We start from the raw sequence: 15,367 nt of genomic DNA on the forward strand, positions 1-15,367 counted from the left end.
ATATTTGCATTCATGAAAGCAAAATGGTGAGAATTTTTTTCTCTATTTAGATAGGCTTGCAAATGTATTGCCAGTAATTCTCAATAATTGGAATTAAGGTTATTACCCAGAAAAAGGTAAGTTTATAATATTCTTTGGATTATTAACTTTTTTACAAATTCTTTTGAAATATAATGTATTAGAGTTTTAGAAAACTACCCTTATTTCCAGTAAATTTGAGTTAGAATGATTCCATTTTGTTCCAAAAATGTTCATGTGTCTTCTCAACTTCCTGTGATTCTGATGTGTACAATCACATGTCTTATTTTTACATTTTTATATTATTGTGAAAATTTGGTTTTTAAAGTTAAGTGTCAACATGTTAAAGTAGTTCTTCCATTTAGGCAGATTTAAGAATCTATCAAAAATTGCCCCAAATTTTACTTGAGTGAGAAATTTTAAATTATTCTTTACATGATTTCTCAAAATGGTAAACTCCCAGGGAAATGTTCCATAATGGATGTTCTTTTAGGGATGATATCAAAACAGGTGATCTAAAATTATAGGGATAAAATTGCTGTGTATAGAAACTTCAAGTTCATTTAAAAGCTCATTGGAAAAATCTACAGAAAATCTCAAGAAAGTGGACCTATATGAAACATTTCAGGGAAATAAAAAGAAGCTCACTGAAATTTCGATTAAAACAAATACTGTAGTTTTAGTCGGCTTCATTTTCATCCATATTTGAAGGACAGTAGATGGGGCTATTGAAGGTCTAAAATCCAAAAATCCTTTCCCGAAGTTCAAGGTTGTGCAGTAATTGGTTAAGACTCTGAGCGCCGCTGTTCACCATCGGGGAGAGAAAAGCGGCGAGATCCTGCTTGCAGTGCACGCGCCTGAAGCACAAAGCACAGATAGAAACTAACCATCTCCTCTGGGACAGAGGAAACTGAGCGGAGGAGCGCTGGTCCCCCAGCTGACGGATTCTAATGACGGAAGAGCTGATCTTGCCTTCGGTGGTCAAAGACAGAACTGGAAATAATCCTCCAGAAAAGTTACAATGATTCCTGTGCGACTGCACCAGGACTGCAAAGGGCTGGTCCTGCTGGGAGTACTCCTGGGGATTCTGTGGGAAACTGGATACACTCAAATCCACTATTCAGTTCTTGAGGAGCTGGAGAAAGGCTCGAGGGTGGGCAACATTGCCAAGGATCTGGGGCTGGAGGCCCAGGAACTGGAGGAGCGCGGAGTCCGCATCTTTTCAGGAGGTAGGATGCAACTTTTCGCTCTGAATCTGCGAAGCGGCAGCTTGGTCACCGCGGGCAGGATAGACCGGGAGGAGCTCTGTATGGGGGCCATAAAGTGTCAACTAAACCTGGAGATTTTGATGGATAAAGTGAAAATATATGGGGTGGTGGTAGAAGTGAAGGACATCAATGATAATGCTCCCTACTTCCAGGAAGATGAATTAGAAATAAAAATGAGTGAAAACGCCGCCATTGGGATGCAGTTCCCCCTTCCCCACGCTTGGGATCCGGATATCGGGAAGAACTCTCTCCAGAGCTACGAGCTCAGTAGCAATACTCACTTCTCTCTGGAGGTGCAAAGCGAAGCGGATGGTAACAAGTACCCGGAGCTGGTGCTCGAGCGAGCCCTGGACCGCGAGGAAAAGGCGGTTCACCAACTGGTTCTCACGGCCTCCGACGGGGGCGAGCCAGTGCGCACTGGCACCGCGCGCATCCGCGTGAAGGTCGTTGATGTGAACGACAACGCACCAGCGTTTGCTCAGTCCGAGTACCGCGTAAGCGTTCCAGAGAATGTGGTCGTGGGCACTACGCTGCTTCTGGTAAACGCCACCGACCCAGACGAAGGAGCCAATGCGGAAGTGATGTATTCCTTCCGGTATGTGGACAACAAGGCGGCCCAACTTTTCAAGCTAGACTGTAATTTAGGGACAATATCAACAATAGGGGAGCTGAACCACGAGGAATCGGGATTCTACGAGATGGAAGTGCAAGCAATGGATAATGCAGGATATTCTGCACGAGCCAAAGTCTTGATCACAGTTGTGGATGTGAATGACAATGCTCCTGAAGTAGTTGTCACCTCTCTCTCCAGCTCCGTTCTGGAAAACTCTCCCAGAGGCACATTAATTGCCCTTTTAAATGTAAATGATCAAGACTCTGGGGAAAATGGACATGTGATCTGTTTCATCCAAGGGAATCTGCCCTTTAAATTAGAAAAGTCTTATGAGAATTACTATAGTTTAGTGACAGACACACTCTTGGACCGAGAACTGGTTCCTAGCTACAACATCACAGTGACCGTCACTGACCGAGGAAGTCCGTCCTTGTCCACAGAAACTCACATCTCACTGAATGTGGCAGACATCAATGACAACCCACCTGCCTTTTCTCATGCCTCCTACGCTGCCTATATCCCAGAGAACAACCCCAGAGGAGCCTCCATTGTCTCTGTGACCGCCTATGACCCCGACTATGGAAAGAACGCTCAGGTCACTTACTCCCTAGTTGAGGACACCCTCCAGGGAGCGCCCTTGTCTTCCTACGTCTCCATCAACTCAGAAACGGGAGTGCTGTACGCATTGCGTTCCTTCGACTATGAGCAGTCGCGTGACCTGCAGTTGAGAGTGACCGCGCATGACAGTGGGGACCCACCGCTTAGCAACAACGTGTCACTAAGCATATTTGTGCTGGACCAGAACGACAACACGCCAGAGATTCTGTACCCTGCCCTCCCCACTGATGGTTCCACCGGCGTGGAGCTGGCACCCCGCTCTGCAGAGCCCGGTTACCTAGTGACCAAGGTGGTGGCAGTGGACAGAGACTCGGGCCAGAACGCCTGGCTGTCCTACCGCCTGCTCAAGGCCAGTGAGCCAGGGCTCTTCGCGGTGGGACTGCACACCGGAGAGGTGCGCACAGCGCGGGCCCTACTGGACAGAGACACCATCAAGCAGAGCTTGGTGGTGGCTGTCCAGGACCACGGCCAGCCCCCTCTCTCGGCCACCGTCACACTCACTGTGGCCGTGGCCGACAGTATCCCAGCCATCCTATCTGACTTAGGCAGCCTGGAGGTCCCGTACAACTCTGACGCCTCAAGCCTCACCCTGTACCTCGTGGTGGCGGTGGCTGCTGTTTCTTGCGTCTTCCTTGCCTTCGTCATCGTGCTGCTGGCGCTCAGACTGAGGCATTGGCACGCCTCACGTCTGCTCCAGGCTTCAGGAGGCGGATTAGCTAGTGTGCCCGCCTCGCAGTTTGTGGGCGTGGACGGGATGCGGGCGTTCCTGCAGACCTATTCGCACGAGGTGTCCCTCACTGCGGACTCACGGAAGAGTCACCTGATCTTCCCGCAGCCCAACTACGCAGACACGCTTATCAGCCAAGAGAGCTGTGAGAAAAGCGAGCCTCTTTTGCAATCAGGTGATTCGATGTTTTCTAAAGATAATCATGTATGCATTCAGGTGAGTCCATATCAAATATTCTTCTCTGGGCGTTGAGCAAAGTATTTTTCTATAGATAATTAGTATATATTTGGAATTTATAAAACAGATGCTAATAAATGCATGTATATATGGCAAACACCAATGACAACCCATTTGCCTTCCCTCGGGCCTTCCCTTACACCTTATTTGTTACAACTTTCATATAATTGTATATGCTATATATAAAAATTTATATCCACTTTATAAAATATTTGTTAATACTTTATATAATTTTTTAAATTTAATTTACCAACTATAAAATTCTTCCAGCTTTTAATTAGTCTTTTTCCCATTGCAACAGTTTTATATTGAACATCTGATGCCAATTTACTTATTAAGAACATGAATTCTTTCAGAGGGGATAAATCTAATTCAATGAAAAGTATAAGTATTTTTTAATAAAGTTTTATAATAGAGCGACTTCTAACGACACATGCAATTGCTAACAAATTCATAAAGTGCCTTTGGTTTCTTTGAAGTGCAGTCATTCTTCTTGGTCTTTAAGGATGGATACATTTATACTTTCTCATTGTCCTAAGTCATTTCATTGTTTCAAATCATTCATGAACTTCCAGATATGGTGAGTTTATTTCTTACATACTTAAAACTTTCTCGCTGAAATATGCAAAGAGTGTAAGTGTTGTCATAAGGAAATACTGAAGAGATTGTTTATTTTTTACCCCCATATAGGTTTTGAGAATACAATATATATGTTTCCAGGTTGGATATTTCTTTCGTCTATTTAACCCACACTGATGATCTTAATGATGACTCTGTGGAACAAGCAGAGTTAATGAGCTGTGTTTTGAGCACATTTTTTGGTACTGTGGTGAATTTACAGTAATTTGCTTTTCTTTTTAGGTTAACTTTCCCACAATTTTCACACACATGGAAATTTTTCTGGAGAGTGCCCAGATCCTAAGTGTTTCCTGAGAATCTTATGCTTACTGTAGAATGATGAACAGAAATTGAATGCTAAAGTACATTATTCATGGGAAAGCATTGCTGGAAACTGTGAAAAGCCTGGGTTTTTTTTTTTTTGGTAAATTATGTAACAGGGTAAGGAACCATAACATTCCCAATTATTTTTTCTTTATTTATTTGTTGCCTATCTACTTTCAAAAATACAATATTTAATCAAAACCTAGACTTATAAAAGAGATTGAAAACTATTTAGAGAATAAAAGGTAAACAAATGGACCTAAAATAAGACAGTTATTGCTACTGAGATTTACATGTCACTTTATGCTTCTTGACAACAAAGACCAAAAAAATGGAAATATAGTGTGTTTCTATTTGTCTGAGTTTTTATTTATTTACATTTATTTACTTATTTTTTTAGTCTGAGTTTTTAAAAGGAAGTTTTGAGTTTATCTAAAAATGTAAACTTTGTACTGATGTTAAGTTCCAAATGGAATTGAATAAGTAGAGCTTTTTAAACAATATTGAAAGAAATAGAGGACAATGTAACTCCTGTTGTTTTGTAAAAGCTATCAAAATGTTTATCACAAGGCCAGTTTTCATATGGTGGCCAATTCAAAATGAAAGACCATACACACAACAGAAATTGTTTGGGAAGTTAACCTAGTATGATCCAAATATGCTGACTTCTGTTCATTTAACCCTATTTAGGGATAAATCATTAAGGGCTAGGGCAATGAACAGTCATGATGCATAGGCTATATCTCAAATATCAGTAATCTCAACTATACTTTCAGTTTGAGCTAAATAGGCTTTATTAAATAGTTGCTGAATGAATGAATGAACAAATGTATGTGCTCTGGGGATTACCTGATGTCAGTATTCTAAGATGTAGTATACTAGAAAAATATAAACTTTGCAACAAGGTAACTCCTAATTGTGTGACCTTTGACAAGTTGTTTAATCTCTTTCAGTTTCAGCAAAATAGAGATAATGTGTAATTTGAAAGACCCTTTCATGTCATACCTCATAATATATACTTAACAGTAGCCTTTTTTTTTTACATTGTTGTTAGAAAAAGGAGTCATGCTTTCAATGTCAGCACGCTTGAAATTCTGTTGGGAAAAGTAATAATGATTTGTGTGCTTCTCCAGATGGTGCAATGGGGTGACTTGCGGGTGGAAGTAAAACTGTTTTAAAATTTTGATGAAAGCTAATTTGAAAATCTTAAGTGCTCAGGCACATTCTTGATCTAGAAGTTCCTGTTTGGGGTCATAAAAGATGGAGGAACAATTGTTCTGAGTGAGACAGTTTTATGAATGTTAAGTTTTCCGTCTAAACCATAGCGTAAGCTAAACGAGGGTCTTTTGAGATTTCTTGTTCAAAGGACCAGTTTATCCCAATAGGATTGATAGGATGATTTAACTGGAAAATGAAACATCAAAACCTGAAAGGTGAAGTTAATTTAGTTTTGACTGTGTTGTTTTAAGCTAATGGCTATGCAAATTATCAGCTTTAGGATATTTACTGGTAATTTAGGATTGATAATTAGAATGTTTGTTGATTGGCTTTTTTAGAATAACTGGGCAATGGGTTTGGATGTTTATATTCTGGTTCCAGTAAAGAAATTATGTCAAGAATTTTGCTTATCTTCTTATAGTTATGAAAAGTGGGCATACATTCACTTACTCTAATAAGTTAATCAGTGTTCAGATATTAGTTAAGGTTGTAGCTCCACTATTTTATAGCACCTACAATTTGAATGTAATCTATCAGCAGACGTTCTTCTCCCACCTCCATTCTAGAAGAGATTATGCTCCTTGAGTCAGCAATATCCTAGAGTCCTTGCTCAGACTGTACAATTTGTTGAGACTATGAATCCCATAGATCGTCTAGAACTAAGTTAGAAGGCTAATGATAAATGAGTGGACTGTATCACAATTTTCTCAGTTACATGTAACAAAGTATAGCTATGATCATGAATTGAATAATTATGGTAAAAAAAATTGTCTTCCTCATGCAAGATATCAAGTCCAAAAAAGTAAACAACTCCATATTAAATATGTGCAGTTCTTTGTATATCAATTATACCTTAATAAAGCTATTTAAAAAATTTTTAAACAAACACATTGTTGTGCAGGGATGATGATCAAATTAATGAGTATATATATATATATTAAGAAAGAGACAAGTTTACTCTCTAATGTTACACTTAAAGAGTTCATTTTTAGAAAACCATGCCTAATGAAAAGTTATCGATAACAGACCACACTGTTTAGGAAACATTCTTAAAATACAGATAGGAAAAGATAACCAATGGCAAAGGTAATTGAAAAAATTATTTGATAGTGGATGAGTTTTCTGAATACCCAGTGGGAAGAGCTCTCTGGTTCAGGAAAATGTGAAGAAACTGTCATCAGATAGCTCATAGAATTAAATAAAATAATTTATCTATTTGCAGAAGGAATCAGCACCTCCACAATTACTCTCAGAGAAGCCATTAAAAGATCTACTATGTATAATATCATTGAGGACAAGTATAACTTTTTAGTTCATCTCTAAGTCTCTGAAGCATTTCACACAGTGGTTTGTACACCTTCTAAATACTCAATAAAAGACTTGAGTTCAATGATTAGAAACTGGTTTCTTGGGAGAAAAAAATCATAGTGCAAAACCAATCATTTTACATGTGTTCTCCTTTTATATTGAACTCGTAATAAGAGCAAGATCTCTGGCCTAACTATACAAAGTTAAGAAACTGGAGATTTGTCAAAGTTTAAAAATTCATAAGATTTCTATATTATGAAACTTCTTGGAAGCCTCTATATATCTGCACCTGAAGATTTATCCAATAGTTTATCCTGAAACTGTTATATGAAAAAAACAAAGCCCCTCCCCTCCAAAAAAAATAAAAGGAGAAACTTGGCCTAAAAATTCTCTTATACATCAAAAAGAAATTTAAAAAAAAAAAGCCATCACTTTGACTTCATATGCTGGAGTCACTGAGAATATAAATTCCTAGGAATATTTAACTGCACAAATAAGACTATACTATTGCCTTTCAACTTGCAAATTCTAGTGAGAAATATCTATCTTTCTCATTACTCTCAACTCTTCAGAATTTCAATCTCTGATGTCATTAGGCTGCAGTTCAGAGTACTGCTATCAGCCAATGTGGAAACAGATAAATAAGGAGTTTCCATAAGGTGACTTTCCTAATTGGACCTTGCCAAAGATCTGAGGCTTGGTGCCCAGGACTTACCCACTCAGAAGCTGTGGGTTCATTAGGAAAAAGAATACTTTACTGAGTGAGGAAAGTGGAGATGTACCAGGATGACCCAGAGCAGATATGCCCACATACTATAGTTTATATCATCTGTTTGACATGGCAGTTGAAAATTCTTTAAATGTTTTCCACATTAATATCAATATTCAAGATGTAAACAATAATACCTCTTGATTCAGCAGGAGTGTTATTGAATTAAATATCTGAGTTGACCCATCTTGGAGCAAGATTTGCAATAGAACCTGCAGAAGATTCTGATGTTGGAAGGAATTCCTTTACAAACTTACCACCTTAGCAGCAACTCTACATTTCTCTTCAAAGTAAAAGAGACCAACAGTAGACAGAAATACATTGAACTTGTGTTAGAAAAGCCACTAGACCTGGAAAAGCAAAGCTTGCACCACCCAGTTCTGACAGCCTGAGATAGTGAGAACCACCTGGAAGCAACACAGCTACAACATCCCCCGCCTCCCACCCAATTTCAACCAGAATGTATATGGAGTTGGCCTTTGAGAAGACATGCCCTGGGCACCTCCATGGTGAGGGTAAGGGCCACTGACCCAGACAAGGGTCTCAAAGTGGAAATCAAGTATGCCTTTGCAGTCCAGAGTACCCACATCCAGTTTGGCCTTGATCACAATGATGGAGAAACAAAGACTTTAAGTATATTGGACTATGGAAAGATTTAAAAATATTACATGATTTTGGAAGTAAGTAATAGGGGGAAATGGCTGCCCAGTGTAATTGAGATCAGAATTCTAGGTGATAATGACAAAGACCCAAACGATGAGTCAACTCAGATATTCAACTCAATAATGCTCCTGCTGAACCAAAGGGGTATTATTGTTTACATCTTGAATATTTATATTAATGTGAAAAACATCTAAAGGATTTTCAACTACCATTTCTAAACAGGTGATACAAACTGTAGTACGTGGGCATCTCTGCTCTGGTGATTTTTACTTCTATTTTCACAATGATTCCTGAAGATTCTGCACTTGGGACAGTAATCACCCTGTTTAGACCACAAGATCCAGAGTCAGGAGAAAATAGGGAGGTCATGTGTCTCGACAAGAAAATGCACCTTTCAGAATTTAATCTTCCTCCAATAATTACTATAGGCTTGTAACAGAGGGGGCTCTGGTCCTGGAGTAAACTCTGGAGTACAATGTCACCATCACGACCACTGACAGAAGCAAGCCCTCCCTCTCCTCCAGCAGAAGTGTCACCTTGCACATCAGTGACCTCAACGTGGTCTCATGACTGAGATAACCCTCTCAGAGACCCCATTACTCAAGTCTGCACCTCAGATCCCGACATGGGACCCATTGGCCATATTTCCTACTCCACTGTGGCCAATTCAAATTCTTTAAGTGAATTTGAAATAGCAATAGCACAGAATCCAAGTAAAGACTGTTCCTTATATATTTTCCAGGTGATTGTATGAATGGATCCAAATAATGTCAGCATAGCATGTTGGGGAACTTGCAATTTACATAAACGTCAAAAATTATAGAATAACATTTGCATATAAAATTCCCCCATTTGTATATCACTGTCAGAGATTTGGGAGCTTGCAGTCCAAAATATAACCTCCCCCATCCCTGCCCCCCCAAAAAAGGAAAAGGAAACATTTATCTTTGGAAAGTGAAATTAAGTGGATAATATGGAAACTTCAGAGTGAAAGGAGAATTACTGGTAAGTCAGGAGAAAAAGAATATTAGTAGTAAGATGGATAAAAGTGTGTCTGATTGGTTACTCACAGGAGGGTTCCTTACTGGTGTAGATTCTGTTATCCGTCTAAGCTATATTAATTTTTTTACTCAGCTGTTGGTCTCTAAAAAGAATTCAGCAAATCAGATAATTTGGCATCTTCATCCTGGATTCTGATGCTCACCTGAAGAGTTTCCGAAAGCTTAGAAACCAAGAAATGGTTTCAAATATATGTCATTTGCATATACTGCCTTTATCATGTGTATTACTTGCTCTAACAATATGTTAGGAGAGGCAGTGAATATTCCTGCTGAGCAAAGGGCACTTATTTGACACCTATTGACTCTTCTATTTACCACATTTAAAATTGATTTTTGCATATGGAATGGAGGTAGCAATTCAATGAGGTAGGGTCAAGGTTCTTTCTTCCCATAGAGATACCCAGTTTTTGCAGCATCATTTGTTGAAAACATTTTCCATTTCCTATTGAAGAGCTTTGGCACACTTATTGAGAATCATTTCATTTATATATGTGGATGTATTTCTAGACTCGATATGTGCCACTGATCTGACTATCCTTTTGTCAATACCACACTCTCTTGATAATTGTAACTTTATAGTAAGTCTTGAAGTCAGGTAGTAAGTCTTTCAACTTTTTTCTTTTCTTTTTTTAACATTGTTTTGACTATTCTTGGTTCTTTGTCTTTTCAAATAAATTAAAATCATCTCATCACTTTCCAGAGGGGAAAAGCCTGCAATGGTTTTGAATGGGATCACATTGAATCTACAAGTCTTAACAATATTGAGACTTCCAATCCATGAGAATGGTATATATTTCCATTTATATTGATCTTTTTTATTTCCTCTCAGCAATGTTTTATAGTTAAAGTGTAGAGGTCTTGTATATCTTTCATTAAATTATTCCTACATATTTGATGGTTTGGGATGTTATTGTAAATTATATTTTTATTTCATTTTCTGATTGTTCATTGCCAGTTTACAGAAAAACTATTGATTTTTGTATATGCCATATGTTTTTGAAAAACAAGAGTTGCAGAGTGCTCTATTTTCATATTGTGTGAGAATATAATGTGAGAGGATATAGTATAAGTGTAAACCACATCTGCATAAGTTTAGGCTTCCATTTTCTACAATGTATAGGTTGGAAGAGCCCACCCCAAAATAAAATAAACACTAGTGTCTGCCCCAAGTCTAGTAGTGATTGGTTCATTCATGCATTTATATAACAAATATTTATTAACTGTATGCTATGCAAGGCACTGTCCTAGGAGCCAAGGAAGCAGCAATGAACAAGGCAGATGTAATATCTGCCTTAACGGGCCTGTCATTCTAAGATATGGTCTTTTACAAGTCTGATAAATGCCACCAAGGAGAAAAACAAGGATGCTAAGAGAGTTTGTAATAGGAGGGCCTTCCATAGTCTGAAGGGTCAGGGAAGGCTTTTAGGAAATGATACTTAGAGTGAGATCTGAAGGTGTGTAGAAGTTAGCTAGGTAACAAGGAGATTAAAGAAGAAATTATCTGGCAGAGGGAATAGCATGTGTAAAGGTCATAAAAAAAAGAGCAGGTGAGCAATTGGAAAGGCTAGGGAGGCTAGAAATGGTACATCTATTGCGAGGCAGAGCTTTATAAATCATATTAAATATTCTGGATTTTATTCTAAAATGTACATGAGGTACATCTATTACAAGGCAGAGCCTTATAAATCATATTAAATATTCTGGATTTTATTCTAAGTACTTATGTACTTAAGAGCTATTGCAAGGTTTTAAACAGGACAATGACAAGATATTGTTTGAATTTTTAAAAGATTACTCTGGCTGCTTTGTGGTGACTCGATTTATGAATGTTAAAAATGGAAATAGGGAGAACAGATGGAAGATTATGGCAACATTCCTAGTAAGAAACAGAAATGGATTGAATTAAAAGGAAGGCGGTGGGTATAGAAATAAATGGATGGATTGGAGATGTATTTGAGGAATAGGTTCAACAAGACAATAATGGAATGGCTGAAATGTAAACACCATGAGGGCAGGGAATATTTAGTTTATTATATATTCTTCAGTGTCTGGCAAAATCATTGCCTGGCAGATGGTAGATCCTCAATAAAATATTGTTGATTGAATAAATACAATGGATGAAAGAGAGAAGGGATAGAGTCATTTCTTGGTTTCTGAATTAAGGAACTGGATGGACAAAGGTACCACTTAGTGAGATACGGAGGACAAGAGAAGGGTAGATTTCAGAGAAATCAAGAGTTGAGTTGTAAACATGTTAAGTTTGAGATTCTGAGAAACATCCAAGTGCAGATAAGAGTGTGGTCATCATTCTTTTGTTCTGATTTCTTCCATTGTGATAAACCATTGGGTATATCCTTACCAGGCTAAGCATGATAAGCTTCCTGATAGCTCTACACTGGTATGTTTTGGGGTTCATGGCAGAACTACCCCTGTGTTTTATTTTTCTTCCTGATCTCTTTCTCACTATTGGAAACATCCAGCACCTGGAGAATCTACTGTGTCTAATTCACACTTATCCTGCTCTTCAGACTAGTCCTGCTGCCCCGTTCTTTTCCGTCTCTGGAATTTTGTTTGGGTCAAAACTTATCAGGCTGTTTTAATATGTTGTTGTTATTTAATTTTCTTTTACTTGGTTGTATGTTTTCCTTGGACATTTTTAAGTTCAGTTTTTCTTCACCAACTGTTTTTGGCTTACAAACAATAAAATTTCAGATAAGGAATGCTTAGGATAAAAGATGCATAGCAACAATAATAAAATTGTTGGATTTTAATATCATGAATACACTTGGAATATTACATACCCACACATACCTTAAACATCCTATAGAGTCCTCAGTAACCATATTAAAAAGATACTACTTTTCGTTCTGTGACTTTCATCTGATATATATTTGCTTCTTCATCAGTGTATTAGCTCTGTTGCCTCAGGAAAAGTATAAGCTCCTTGATGGCAAGAATTTATTTTTTTCCACACTGAGACCTGGAATTTCTAAGACCTGGAATTTTTCATACTTTGATAGAAGAGTGGATAATATAGAAGTATATATTTCCTAAAAACTCATTGAACTCACTGTATATAAATAATAATTCAATTTAAAAAGAGATTTAAAAAAAAAACATCAGATTCCCCCACACCCTTAACCTTGCCTCCAGACTCACCCCCAAGAAGTTACTACTGTTAATACCCGATTATGTGTACTTCAAAGCATTTTTTATATATGTAAATGTGTATGTGCTTTTTTTGCACAACAGTTTTATACATTTTACAGTATATGTACCATTCTGCAACTCGCTTTCTCAGTTAATAATACCTCAGGGATGTCATTTCATTTGAGTCCTTATAGGTCTGCCATTTACCTCAATCTTAGTAATTTTCTTTTATTTATTTTATTTTGAGGTAGGAAACACATTTACATGATTCAAAAATCAAAACAATAGGTATATATTGTCTTATTCCCATTCCTGTTTTACTCCTATTCCACCCGTTTCCTCCTGCCCCCATAAGTAATCATCTTATTAATTCTTAAATATCCTCTCAGCATTTCTTTATGCAGATATGGGCAAATATGGGCATATGTTTTTATTTTCTCATTTTTCTTACAAAAAAGATGACATACTAAACACCGTTCTATATCTTGCTTTCTCCACTCCACAATGTATCTTTTAAAAATCTTTCCATATTAATACGTAAGAAAGCTATTTTTTAAACAGTTGCTTGATATGCCACTGTGATATTAATCACTCTCATGGTTAATAAATTGATACTTGAGTTGTTTCCAATCTTAAACATAATCTTAAAAATAATGTAGGTATAAGGCTATTCGATGTAGTTGAATACATCGAATAGACTTATATCTACATTATTTTATATATGTGCAGTTTATCCGTGGGATGAATTCCCAGAAGTGGAATTGCTAGGTCAAAGAGTAAATAGGTTTGTAATTTTGATAGATACCTTCACAGCAAATTTTCCTTTTAACTTTCTATTCTGAAATAATTTCAAATTTACAGAAGGGTTGCAAGAATTGTACAAAGAATGACAAACCCTTTACCCAGATTTACCTATTGTAATATTTTGTATTTTGTTACATGTTCTTTATATTCTCTCTTCATCATTCATCTATATGTGTGCGTGTGTGTGTACACATATGTGTATATGTATTTATGCTTTTGTACACACATTATTTTATGAACAATTTGAAAGTAGGTTGTAGATATCATGTCTCTTCCTAAATCCTTCATTGTATATTCCTAAGAACAAGGACATTCTTTTATATAATTGAATTTCTATAATGAAAATAATAAAGTTTAACATTGATGCAGTATGATTATCTATAGTCTATACTCAAACTTTACTTAAACCTTACAGTAATTTTTTCAAGTCAAAGATCAGACATGGCATTTAGTCGTCATGTCTCTTTTGCTAACCCTAATCTGAAACAGTTCCTCAGGCTTGCTTTGTCTTTTATAACAATGATATTTTTTTAAAGACTATAAGCCATTTATTTTGTAGAGTGCCCTTGATTTTGGTTTATTTTGTCCTTCCTTATGATTATGTTTAAACAAGGCTTTTTGGTAATATATTAGTTATCCATTGCTGTGTAACAAATAACTGCAAAACTTAGTAGCTTAAAACAACAAATATTTATTATCTCATACATTTCCGAGTGCCTCTGCCTCAAACTTTCTCACATGGCTGCAAGGCTATTGTCTTATCTGACAGCTCAACTGAGGGAACGTATACTTCTAACCTCTCTCACATAATTATTGGTGAGATTCAGTTCCTCATAGGTTGTTGGAATGACAGCCCTAATTTCTTGCTGGCTGTTAGCTAGAGACCTGCCTCAATTCCTTGCTATGTGGACCTCTCCACAAGGCAAAAGATAACATCTGGCTCCACAAGTTCAAAAGATAACATCTGGCTTTCATCAGAGCCAGAAGGGGAAAATAAGATGGAGGCCACAATCTTTCTGTGAACCTAATTTTGAAAGTGACATACCATCTACTTTTGCTGTGTTCAGTTCGTTAGAAGCTAATCACTTGGTCCAGCCCACGCTCAAGAGGGCATGATTTTCTAACTCCATTTATAATCATTTCTTCTACATTTATTAGTTGGCATTACACTGCAAGGGAGAGTGTCCCTTCTTTCTTATTTATTCATTTATGGTTCATGTGTTTTTTTTCAATGAATTGAAAAAAACTCCATGATTGCCGCTATTTATTTTGATGCTAAATTGTCCTAGATTTATTTTTATTTTAGATTTAGATTTAGTTTTATCTCAAATCGTTTTGCTAATGAGAACCTCTTCAAGCTGGTTCTTGTGTCTTTTCACCATATCCTTATTATTTTCTGGAGCATTTTCTTACTTTTGATGTAAGATATTACAGAATTATTTTACACTTTCCCTGTTCCAGTCATGAGATGAGCCATTTATCCAAAAAGCTCTGCTTCATTTTAGTAGGAAATATTATTTAGAAATGAAGCTCTGAGTGCTAGGCATACTCATTGCTAATGGGCTATCACTGTTTGTAGGCTTTTTCAGCAGACAGAGCTAGGAAACACACAGAAACATACACACATCTATATCTATACACACACACCCTTTCAGAATCATGGATTTATATTAATATCTCCAGTTCAGTTTTTCCTAGCCTTACCCCTTTCCATCTTTGTATTTTCTTTTTAAAAGTGAGAACTCTGGCTCCCAACATTATGAATATATTTACTCAGTCCTAAAATACACAGAAAGTAGTTTCAGAATTGCTATACCCATTCCAAAGAGAAAAACAAACCTACAGAATTCAAGATTTGCTTGCAATTGTTTGTTTTTAAGCTGAGAGTATATAGCTAAAGTACTGTGTTCAAAGTTACTTGTAGTATGTTCACGTTATTCATTTGAAATAAAGTTAAGGTTATTAATTTCT

At 37.1% G+C, this 15,367-nt stretch overlaps 2 protein-coding genes across 19 annotated transcripts in view; both read left to right on the forward strand.

Annotated features, from left to right (window-relative positions):
* LOC105297071 (protocadherin gamma-C4) overlaps positions 1-15,367 on the forward strand; it is a 159,371-nt gene that overhangs the window by 95,504 nt on the left and 48,500 nt on the right. The window contains exon 2 of one of the 18 annotated variants that reach the window (XM_011367416.2): positions 2,124-2,166. The exons of the other annotated variants lie outside the window; for them this stretch is intronic. Within the exon in view, the coding sequence (XP_011365718.2) occupies positions 2,124-2,132 (9 nt within the window). The 3' untranslated portion in view covers positions 2,133-2,166. Of the gene's footprint in view, positions 1-2,123; positions 2,167-15,367 lie in introns of those variants that run through there. 18 annotated transcript variants of the gene reach the window in all.
* LOC111744376 (protocadherin gamma-A12-like) lies at positions 35-4,780 on the forward strand. The gene has a single exon (XM_023534881.1). It carries the CDS (start codon positions 1,040-1,042, stop codon positions 3,494-3,496), a length of 2,457 nt encoding a protein of 818 aa, XP_023390649.1. The 5' UTR covers positions 35-1,039; the 3' UTR covers positions 3,497-4,780.

The sequence above is a fragment of the Pteropus vampyrus genome, unplaced genomic scaffold (assembly GCF_000151845.1).
Source record: "Pteropus vampyrus isolate Shadow unplaced genomic scaffold, Pvam_2.0 Scaffold134, whole genome shotgun sequence".
In the NCBI taxonomy this organism is placed as follows: Eukaryota; Metazoa; Chordata; class Mammalia; order Chiroptera; family Pteropodidae; genus Pteropus; species Pteropus vampyrus.